Genomic DNA, 11,079 nt, shown 5'->3' with positions numbered 1-11,079 from the left:
TGCTTGGGAGATAGGAAAATAAGTGAATTTGTGATTAAGCTTTGCTCTTGTGTATCTCAAACCATGCATCTTCATCTACAGTACGTAGTGTCTCTTGTGTGAATGTAGACTAATTTACAGTCAAACCACATAAATTGTCTTCCTTCAATTGAATTTTTTTCAATAATCACTTTGGATCGATCAAAAAGTTTCTATTTTTTCGTTATTGTATTAATTTTGATTAAAAAAAAAAAGTACCGTAGTTTCTTGAACACAAAGATTAAAGAGTAGAATTAGATAGATGAAAGCGTAGAATCTTGAATAAGACGAATCAAACTTATGGTATTCATAAATTGCCAAGAAGATCATAAAAATTTACATGCAAGTACCTAGTAAAATTGTATTATTATATTAAAAAACATGATTCATAAAATGGTCTGATCCGACATTATCCACGTACAAAAGGTTAGATGAAAAATAAGTTCGTCAGGTGAGGAAAAGGTGGTCCTTACCTCTTCGGCCTTGATATTCTCACCCAACCGAGTAAAGCGGTCGGTCACCGCCCCCCGAGCTTGACGACAAATTCGAGGGACTATCATCCAATTCCAATCCCATCGAGACAAGATAATAATAATAATAATAATAATAATAATAATAATAATAATAATAATAATAATAATAATAATGATAATAATGATAATAATGATAATAATAATAATAATGATAATCCATTATATAATTTAATCATCATGTAAAGAAGCTTTTAGAAAGAACGAAGGAAAAAACATGGGGACAGATCGGAGAAAGATGTTAAAAGAATACTGATAAACATCTCCAGTTCTCCATCATCTAAGTTATATTACAAATACAATGTCGGGATTCAGTGGTACCAATTTAATTCATACACCGAAAACGATTTTTATAATAAGATGATAAAAATACTCATTTTGCCCAGTGGGCTTATCCGTTTTAGGATCAAAATTAAGTCTAATTATTTATCGATAATTTCCAATTCTTTATTTTATTTAATATCATATTTAATCTCGCAAATATTTACCCATAATAACCAAAATCATTTGTCTACTTGAGTATAAAATAGGTCAACAGGTAACGACTAACGAGGATTCAGGTCATCCTGAGTCAAACAACCATGCAAGAGCATTACCATCAAGCAACGCAATTCCACCGTTGGAAGAGAATCAAACCTTTCAGTTGACCAAAATATCGATAATACATCAAATATAGTCGAATCGAATGATACAGAACACTAAGTTTAATTCCCTTAAATCATCTTGGATGAATAAGAGAGGCCATAATCTGGTGGAATTCGAAAATCACAAAAATACCGGGACTCGTAAGCGAACCGAATCGTCTGTCACCAACTAAAATCATTCATGCACATCAGAAGAGGCATTGAACTATGTATGTATGCCAGCAGCCATAAACAAGTAATCTTTCTCCGCGGGAAAAACCTCCAAACCTGTAGCCAAATATCAATATAAGCTGCTATAGAAAACGGTGTGCACCAGCAGTTAGATGTTTGTGAGTGGAAGAAGCACAACAAAATAAGAATATATAAACATGTTTGCAACAAGATAGGAAGATGCTGCGGAAACACTGCCAATGTTAAAAATATGACTGAATTTGAAGGACACTTTTATGAGTTGAAACGTAAAAACATATCAATTAGGAGATATCTTTGAGTTTTTCCTTAAAAATTGCCAGTTAAAAATCGCCATGGACCATACAGTCACACCTTTAGTGTTATAGTTGCTTTCGAAAGAAAGCTCTAAATTATATTTAGGAAATGAATGGATCTTTTGAGGACAACTCGAAGAGATCATAGAATATTAAAGTTATAGCATCAGGGGAATTGAAACTTATGTTGATAGATGTTAAACTGGTTTCCTTTTTTAAAGACATACAGGAGTTTCTTTGGAAGGAGGAAACGGAGAGAACAGAGATTTTGGTTTTCTAGGATACCACAAGAGAATGCAGAGTGGAAAATGGGCAGGTAAGCCTTTCTTTCCTCAAACCCACCCATACATAGAAAAAGAATTATCTCTAAACAAATACCAAAAAGTAGCACAATAAGGGAGGAAATGAACGAATAAGAGGGAACAGACCATGATAGCTGCACTGGCATTACAGGTCCTATCTTTCACTTCTTTGCTGGGGAGGGTGCAGGTTATCTTCATTGCCCTTCCCGTTATTATGCTCGTATCCATCACCACTGCCATCAAAGTTATTATTGTCATCTCCGGCAGATTCTGCATGCTCTCTTTCCTTGTTCCATTGCTCGATTTTAGCCCTTCTTTCAACACTGCTTTCCCGCACTGAACTCCTGTTTCTCCTTCCTTCAGGGCTTCTGCTTCGTCCACTCCTACGACCAGGATCTCTGCTTCGAGGCCTTTTACCTCTATCATGGTGGCGGTGATCACCTCTTCTTTCCGAACCATGCCGCTCATCATGGTGTCGATGTCGAGGGCTATGACTCCTACTTCTACTGCGACCATGCCTCCTTCTACTCCGAAATAATTGTTGCCGCAGCTCTCTTCAGAAAACAAATGGATCAATCAGCAACCAATCGGAGTAAAGCTCGAAGAAAGATATGGAGAACAAAGTAAGGCTGACCTGCTTATCTTTTTCAGATGCATAAAATTGCAGTATCCACCTCGATTGCACACATTCTCTTCATACTGCCTACAGGTTGCTTCACGGAAATCCGTCACAGGGGAGAAGTCAGCAATGATTGGGCGCCCTAAAATTCAAATACCAGTAAGAAAGAAGAATCAAGTGATTTACTGAATTTAATTAACTCCTGTTAATGATAGGCATACATGTAGGCAAAAAATGCACAGGCTCGGCAAAAAAAAACAAATCAATTTGAAAATACATAAAAAAAAAAAACCCTATCGGTCTCTCATAACAAATTTAGCACCATTATTTTGGTGATATACGATAGATCTCATGCAAACAATTTCCTCTCCTCCAGAGAATCTGGAGACCTGGGTGAAAAGTGTAGACAATAATGAGAAGAACTAGCCTTCATAAGATCTTCCCATGAGATTCTGAAGTGCAGCTTGAGCTTGGTCTTCCTCCCGAAACTGAATGTAAACATTCCCTACCATGTGGTCAGCCAAATTATCACAGATGTTGAGGCTCTGGATGTCCCCGTACTTGCTCAGCTCCTGAAACAAATCTTCGTAGAAGTCCTGTTTGTTCGAAAATAATCAAATAAGCATACATATGCAAGTTCCACGCCTTGACTGTTTGTGAAAAGAAATTGATACCAATGAATCAAGAAACCAAAATTAAACTTGAATTCTAAATTTAAGACACGATGGGATGCCCGTCAGTGAGATTATGTGTGCAAGTGATAAATCAAATTTAAAAGGTAAAAACATAATTCAAGAATATCAAGAAGTGTCACCAAATTACAATATTTTTTTTAAAAAAAAGAAAATCATAGTTCTGTACACGTTCATAGCGAGACACAACCAACACAACCAATTCAATAATTACCAAATATGTGGGAACAGCGTATGCATAAATTAAAAGGAAAGGCAAATGACAGCAACTAGAGAGATTTCTCTAGGAAAAAAACAATGTCAGGGGTGTAATGGAGTTGAGCTTGATTCAACCTTGTATTCGAGTCCCACTCCAACAGCTTATCGAGCTAGTTTTTAGTTGATCAGATTCAATATCTAGTAAAATAAGAACATCCTACCTCGCATTACAACAAAAAAAAATTGCATTAAAATTTTAATAGCAAAGAAAATTATCTACGAATTTATGAATGTTACAAGATATTTGTATATGAATTTATGAGGTTTCCAAAACGCATCCCAAAGTTCGAGTGGAAGATATAACGGAAACTGAAGGATAAAAAAAAAAAGCGGAACCTCGAAGTGGGACTGAATCTTCTTAGGGTCGATGTTCTGGCCTTGAGGATCGACACCAGGCGTGATCATATCAGGGCGTTGATACATGTTGGAAAGCAGAAGCGTGGGGCTGATGCTGGGCTTCGTGTGCAGACGCGAGCAGCGGTCTCCGTGGCGGCACGCGCCGATCTTGAAGTAGAAGGGACAATTTACCCTGTCCTTCTCCGTGCCGAAGATGGACGCCAAGTGCTCCGCCATTACTCTTCAAATTCTTGGGATTTGATTTGGGGAAAGTTGAGGCAAAGCGAAGGGTTTCTAGGGTTTGCAAATCGAACCAATTTTAGAAGCATTAGGGAACGAATCCGAGCACGTGAACCCCGGTATATGATAATGATATACATCTATCTAGATGGTTAATGAAATCCTATTATCCAAATTAAAGTTCCAAATAAAGGATGTAATTTGTTAAAAATAAATAAAAAATTAAGGATGTAATCATCTATATTTTAAAACACGAGAATAATTAATATTGGAGAGTTGACTTCGTAAATCATGGAAGCATTGGATTAACAATTAAAGTAATATCGGTAAGATAGGTTGAACTCTACCCTATCTATAGCATTCGGCACGAGTGTTGCTGGTATATAAAATAGTATAGTACCTGAAAAATTAAGAAATTTATGTGTGTGATAAATATTTATTTTGGGTTATGTTTGAATGTGAATAGTTAAATGACTAGAACTTCCGGAGCATTGTTTTCAAAATCGGACTGGACCTGTCGGTTTGACCGGTTCGATCGGGAACCGATCGTTGGACCGGTTCGAAACTTCACCAAAAACCGAAAAACCGGTCAGAACCGGTAAAAACTGATCAAGAACCGGTTGAACCGGTCAAGAACCGGGAAACCGGTTTAACTGGTTGAACGGATTTTTCGAATTTTTTAAATTTTTTTTTAAATTTAAATTTTTTATTTTTAAAATTTTCAATTTAATATTTATATATATATATATACATGATTATTTGAAATTTGTACTTCATTAAAAAAATTATTTTAATAATTATTGGTTTTTTTTAAAATTAAATAATTTTTTACTTTAGGTAGACCGGTTCGATTACCGGTCCGATTATAAAAACACTGTCCGGAAGTATAAAATGGACCGTGAATTTGAAATTAAAGCAAAAATTTATTTTCTAATTTGAGTTAGACCAGATGGATTTGAGTGGATTTGATTAAAATTGGGTAAATTTACTACAACTCAAATCTATTTTATACGTTTGGTTCGAAATTAGAATGCAAAATTTGACATTCATATTTCTATTTATATGCTTCAATTTCTAATCGACTCTTCAACCATCTTTATAAAGCAGAATTATAAAATAAAACATATTGAAATTTACCATATTTTTAAATTATGTTTTAAAAAATTGAAAATTTATCTATAATATTTTATGGAGAAAAATTAAATTATTTCCCATAAAAAATTGATTGTTTTTCCAATGGAATTTAAGTATATCTTATTTTTTTTTAATAAAAAAGGAAAAACATCAATTGGAGATGCGGGGTATCGATCCCCGTACCTCTCGCATGCTAAGCGAGCGCTCTACCATCTGAGCTACATCCCCATTTGAGATGAAGACGTATCGTCTTTAATTATGTAATATGTTTTCCAATGTTTTTAATTGTATTCAGCTACAAAATGAATCCTGGTAATGAAATTTAAAATACTCAGTTAAAGGTCTCACATTAATTAGATTAAGAGCCCGTTTCGATTTTGTATATATTTTTTTAAAAAAATATTTTTTTAAGCTATAAGTTTTTTGCTTTTGAAAAAACTCTAATTTTGACTTAAAAAAGTGTTTTTTTAAGCACTTATTTGGTCATCCAAACACCTTATTAACGGAAAAAACACTTTTATTTTTTTTAAAAAAGTGTTTTTCTGACTTAGCTTTTGATACCAAACGAGGCCTAAGTTTTTGAAAGTCCTATGTTTAGGATCAATTCATTTTGAATTCATTTTTAGGGTTGAGTTAGACCAAAATATATTATTTTAAAATGATATTAGAAACCAAACTACGATTATATATTGAATTCTCATTACTAGGTATTAGGTCAGATTACTGTTATGTGTTGGATTCTCATTACTGCAGCTAGGTCGGATCAAGTTCATGGAAGCTCTATATATAAACTCAGACAATTTTCTTCTCTTGAGCTAACGTTTAACCAATGTTTTCATAATCGGATTTGTGATTGAACCGATTTACCTTAAAAAAAGGTCCAATCGATCGGACTGTTTTAACTGGATCGTCGGATCAAAAATTGTTTATATAATATAATATATTTTAAATTTTTCAAAACCTAAAAGATGTATATAAATAGACCAAAAAATATATTTATCATAGTTTGAAAACTAAATAACCATATAAATATATTCAAAATATTAATTATAGTTATATATCTTTTAAATAAATAAATTAAAAAATCTAATATTACTAAAATAATATTTTTAATGAAGTAAAAATTTCAAATAATCATTTATATATATAATAAAATATTAAATTAAAGTATAAAAAGTTTTAAAAAAACTAAATTTTCAAAAAAAATTAAAAAATCAGAAGATCGGTTAAACCGGTTCTTTACCCGTTTTTGGCCGATTCAACCGGTTCTTGAACCGTTAAAATGGTTTTTTGGAGTATTTCTGTAAGGACCCGATATTAATATATTAATTAATTTGTGTGTTAAAAATATGTATTTATAAATATCGGTTTATAGACGATATTAAATGAATATGTTATTTATAGAGCACACAGGAGTTGAAATAACTCAAACCGGGTCCAGTTTGAACCCCGAATGAATAAAATAAGACACACATTAAACTAATACATATCTATATATACATATATAATATATATCATAATATCTCTCTCTCCACCGTCTCTCTCTTCCTCGTTTCTTCTGTTTCTTCTGTTTCTTTGTTTTTCAAATTTTTTCATTTCTTCAATTGTTCGTATCTCCTTCGTTTTTGGCTGGATTTCAAAAGTAAATATAGTTCCGGAATCCTCGCGACGAGAGCTATCTTTCGGTACCCATATTTCATATTTTTATTGAAATTTCCGAAAACCCGTCGCACCAGCCGCCGTCGTTCGCCGCCGCCGATCGTCGCCGGAGTTTAGGGGTAGGTTGTGTTAGTTGTTTAACCCTTTAATTCCAAGCTTTGAGGTATAATTTTGAATTTAGGGTTTCGAATTTTGGGTATTTCGATTTAATTGACATCCGATAATTGATTTATTATTGTTTGTAGGTATTATATCGAAGTCGATTGAAGGTATTCGATATTTTTCAGAATTTATTTGGGATTTATTTCGAATTTCCAGATTTTTTATATTGGGGATTTTCGAATTTAAGTGTTGATTATTCATTAATTGAGTGTTTAGATGCTCTAAAAAATATAAATGCGAATTTTCGAAATTTGTAGGAATTTTCGAAATATTCAGATTGTTCTACTTGGGGTATTTTGACTTTTAAAGTCGTATATTCGATATTTGGTCATTGATAGGATGTTTTAATATTAAATATGAATTTTAGGATTTATGAGCAATTTTTCTGGAATTACAGATTCTGAAAATTTGGGATTGGAATATCCGAGAAATACTTGAGATATTTCTGTGGTAATTAAGTGTCGGTTGAGGTACGTATGAGCTGTTTATATTACGACACCTATAATGACATGTAATGATATTAAGTATTTTGTAATGAGTGATAATGTGTTTTATGTGCTTACGTGGATTATATGATTTACTTCACTCATTTACAAGTTTACATAGCACGTTGAGCCTTGACTCCTTTGATTGCTATTGATATTGATCTCTTGAGATGTATTGAGTCATCATGGAGCGAGTGACATTGTTTTAGTGCACTCCTGAGATAGCATGAGGCACGGACAGGTAGCTCTTGTTGCCCTCCGATGCTACGTACGACACTCCTGATGACAGCATGAGGCTGGACGGGTCGCTCCTGTCACCCTCCGATGCTACGTGTATGGATTAGCAGTGATGATTCGAGGTCTGCTACGTTCCTGGCACGGGTGGCCACTGAGTTTATTGTGATACGATTATTTGGACTCCTTTTGGTATCCCTTATTTCATTGATACCTGTCACGCATTACATTGCATTTCATTGCATTGTACTTGATTTTATTCATGTCAGTTATATTTGTCGTAATTTTTATAGTTCGTCGTACTGGGGTCCGACCCCTGTTTTCTTTTTATGCTGTGGTTGTTTGTGATTCTATAGCAGGTTATCCAGGGGAATTTGACGCATCTGGTGGAGCGTCATCTAGTGGTACCCAGTGAGGCGAGCGTGGAGTCGAGTTCCCAGATATATGTATATATATCAGTTTAGCGAGTTTTATATTTGCCGGGGTGATGCCCTGTGTATCTGTATAAATAGTTTTGGACCTTGTTTTGAATTGTTATTTGTGTGATTGAGCCTTGCCGGCTCTGCATGTGTTTAGTCCTGGCCAGTGCGGCTATAGGTGTGTTAATTGGAGTTGTGACTCTATTTTCGAGTATATATTGCTGGTTGTGTTGTACAGGTTTTTGAGATATCCTATTTACGAATAGGTCATGCCGAAATTTCTGTAGGCCCAAACGCAAATTTTTAACTCGTTTTCGCTGTTTACATTAATTAATCCTGGTTGTTTGATCATTAAATATTAAATCAGGACACGGGCCCTTTCATTTGGTATCAGAGCGTATACTGGGATATGCTCGAACTAGAGTCTAGGACACTCGAGTTTAGACACTAACAAATTGGTTACGTATGTGTGTGACTACTTATTCTTACGTGACTTACTTGTGGTGTTTATTTTTGAACGTATTTGTTAGAACCAGTAGTTCTTGGCTTTAGAATTAGTTTATGAATTCTATTAGAACTCTGAGTTCCTATCATAGTTTTCTGTTTGTTAAGTTATTTTGCCTGTATTTAAATTCTTGTGTCTTGTAGAATGGCACCAGGAGGAAGAGGTAGAAAAGGGAAGGAAGTTGTAGAAGAGTCTGCAGCGGAAAATGTTAGAAATCTTGATGATATTGTCAGGGGAAGACGTGGTCGACCAGCTGTTCAGCCTCCGAAAGATGTGGAATTAGAGATGGAACAACAACCACGAGTAAATCCTGACAAAGGAAAAGTGATTCAAGCTGAGGCTGATCCAGTAGCCCAATTGACAGAGAAAATGGGAGGAATTCGATTAATAATTTCTCAATTTCAGGAGTTGCGTCCGCAAAAGTTCTTTGGCAATGAAGGAAGTGAGAAAGCTGCTAGTTGGTTGAAAAGTCTCAACAATATGTTTAATGGACTAGAATATCCTGATGACATTCGACTGAAGTTAGTTCCTTTTCAGCTGAAAGACCGAGCGCAACTGTGGTGGGAAACGACAGCAGAAACACTTTCTGATTCTGGTGAAAAGATCACATGGGAAGTATTTTGTAAGCAGTTTGCACAAGAATATGCACCACCATCTTATTATTCTGCTAAAGAAGATGAATTTAATCTGTTGGTGCAAGGCAATAAATCTGTTGCTGAATATGCTTCTCAATTTTTTGCTCTTTTGCCTTATGTCCCACATGTTGCAAAGAATGATCGATCAAAGCTTTCACATTTTCTGAAGGGGCTTACACGAACGATCCATACGTTGGTAACTACTGGAACTCCATCTACTTATATGAAAGCAGTAGAAAAGGCCAAGAAAATTGAAGCAAGTCTACTAAGGGGTGAACCACAATCAATCCCAGCATCTGTTCCTCAAGGAGCTGGAAGCAGTTCACAGACACCAATGGGTTTACCTTCATATCAACCTATTCAATCTTCTCAGCAAGCGAAAAGGCCTTGGTTTAAAGCTAAGGGGAAACCATTTAAAAAGAAACCACAGTCTAGTTCCTCCAGTTCCAGTGGTAGTCGTGGTGGAAGTTCAGTTGGATCGTCTGGTAGGGTATACTGTGACAGATGTGGTGGTAAGCATTTGAGTGCACATTGTACAGGATTTCCAGGAACTTGTTATACTTGTGGGCAGGCTGGACATTCGTCTCGAGTATGTCCAAATGCTGGAATACAGCAATTTCAGCCACAACAGTTTGGCCAGTTTCCTGGACGACCATCATTCAGACCATATACTCCTGTACCACAGTTTGCTCCTACACAGCCTTATATTCCAGTACAGTCCACTCAGCAGCCTAGGTATCCATCTCCTCAGAGTCAGCAGCGTTTTCCAGGTCCACAGCAGGCTCAAGTCCATGCTATGACTCAGGATCAGGCACAAGATGCACCTGGGGGAGTTATTGCAGGTATTTGTTATATTTTTGAGTATCCTGCACGTATCTTGATAGACACAGGAGCATCTTATTCATTTTTATCTGTTACATTTGCTGATGAGCATGAGATTGCTTTTACTCCGTTATTGGATACTGTGCCTGTTGCTACTCCTGCTGGTGTTTTCTTGATGTCTAATGAGATAGTTTTGAATTGTGTGATTAGATTTGAGGATAAGATCATGATAACCAATCTAATCAAACTAGCTATGTATGATTTTGACTGTATCTTGGGTATGGATACACTGATGAATTATAGAGCTACTGTTGATTGTTTCCATGGCATTGTGAGATTTAGACCGTATTATGACAATAAGTGGAATTTTTATGGTAGTGATTCACAATCTCGCATTTCATTAGTATCGGCAATGGAAATGTTTAGATTATTGTCGATAGGAAATAAAGGATTTATGATTTATGCTCTAGATGCGACGAAGGAAGAGAAATTGAAAGTTTCAGATATTCCTGTCGTTAAGGATTTTCCTGATGTATTTCCTGATAAGATTCCGGGTTTTCCGCCTCAAAGGGAAATAGATCTTAGCATTGAATTAATGCCAGGGACAAGTCCTATTTTTCGAGCCCCATATCGATTAGCTCCAGCAGAATTGAAAGAACTCAAGACGCAATTGCAAGATTTGCTGGAAAAAGGTTATATTAGACCAAGTGTATCACCTTGGGGTGCTCCAGTCTTGTTTGTGAAAAAGAAAGACGAAACGATGAGAATGTGCATCGATTATCGGCAATTGAACCAGACTACTGTGAAGAATAAGTATCCTTTGCCACGAATTGATGACTTGTTTGATCAGTTGCAGGGTACATCTGTATATTCTAAAATTGATCTTCGTTCCGGATATCA

At 35.4% G+C, this 11,079-nt stretch overlaps 1 protein-coding gene and 1 non-coding gene across 2 annotated transcripts; both read right to left on the bottom strand.

Moving 5' to 3' along the window:
• Positions 1-1,066: 1,066 nt before the first annotated feature.
• LOC140886656 (splicing factor U2af small subunit B-like) lies at positions 1,067-4,238 on the bottom strand. The gene is made up of 5 exons (XM_073293373.1): positions 3,885-4,238; positions 3,026-3,194; positions 2,614-2,740; positions 2,106-2,533; positions 1,067-1,459 (listed from the first exon to the last, which is right to left on the bottom strand). The coding sequence occupies exons 1-4, from the start codon at positions 4,119-4,121 to the stop codon at positions 2,134-2,136; spliced, it is 933 nt and encodes a 310-aa protein (XP_073149474.1). The 5' UTR covers positions 4,122-4,238; the 3' UTR covers positions 1,067-1,459; positions 2,106-2,133.
• Positions 4,239-5,413: 1,175 nt separating this feature from the next.
• On the bottom strand, positions 5,414-5,486 carry TRNAA-AGC (transfer RNA alanine (anticodon AGC)). The gene has a single exon. It is a non-coding gene; the product is annotated as a tRNA-Ala (tRNA).
• Positions 5,487-11,079: the final 5,593 nt, after the last annotated feature.

The sequence above is a fragment of the Henckelia pumila genome, chromosome 1 (assembly GCF_033568475.1).
Source record: "Henckelia pumila isolate YLH828 chromosome 1, ASM3356847v2, whole genome shotgun sequence".
Classification (NCBI taxonomy): domain Eukaryota; kingdom Viridiplantae; phylum Streptophyta; class Magnoliopsida; order Lamiales; family Gesneriaceae; genus Henckelia; species Henckelia pumila.
The sequence above is the reverse complement of the archived record's forward strand: the minus strand, read 5'-3'. Positions and strand labels throughout refer to the sequence as shown.

Coding starts and splice junctions, on each gene's coding strand:
- LOC140886656 (XM_073293373.1), bottom strand. CDS start 4,121: ATGGCGGAGCACTTGGCGTCCATCTTCGGCACGGAGAAGGACAGGGTA. Junction 3,195..3,884: donor AGATTCAGTCCCACTTCGAG/GTTCCGCTTTTT, acceptor TCGAACAAACAG/GACTTCTACGAAGATTTGTT. Junction 2,534..2,613: donor CATCTGAAAAAGATAAGCAG/GTCAGCCTTACT, acceptor TGTTTTCTGAAG/AGAGCTGCGGCAACAATTAT.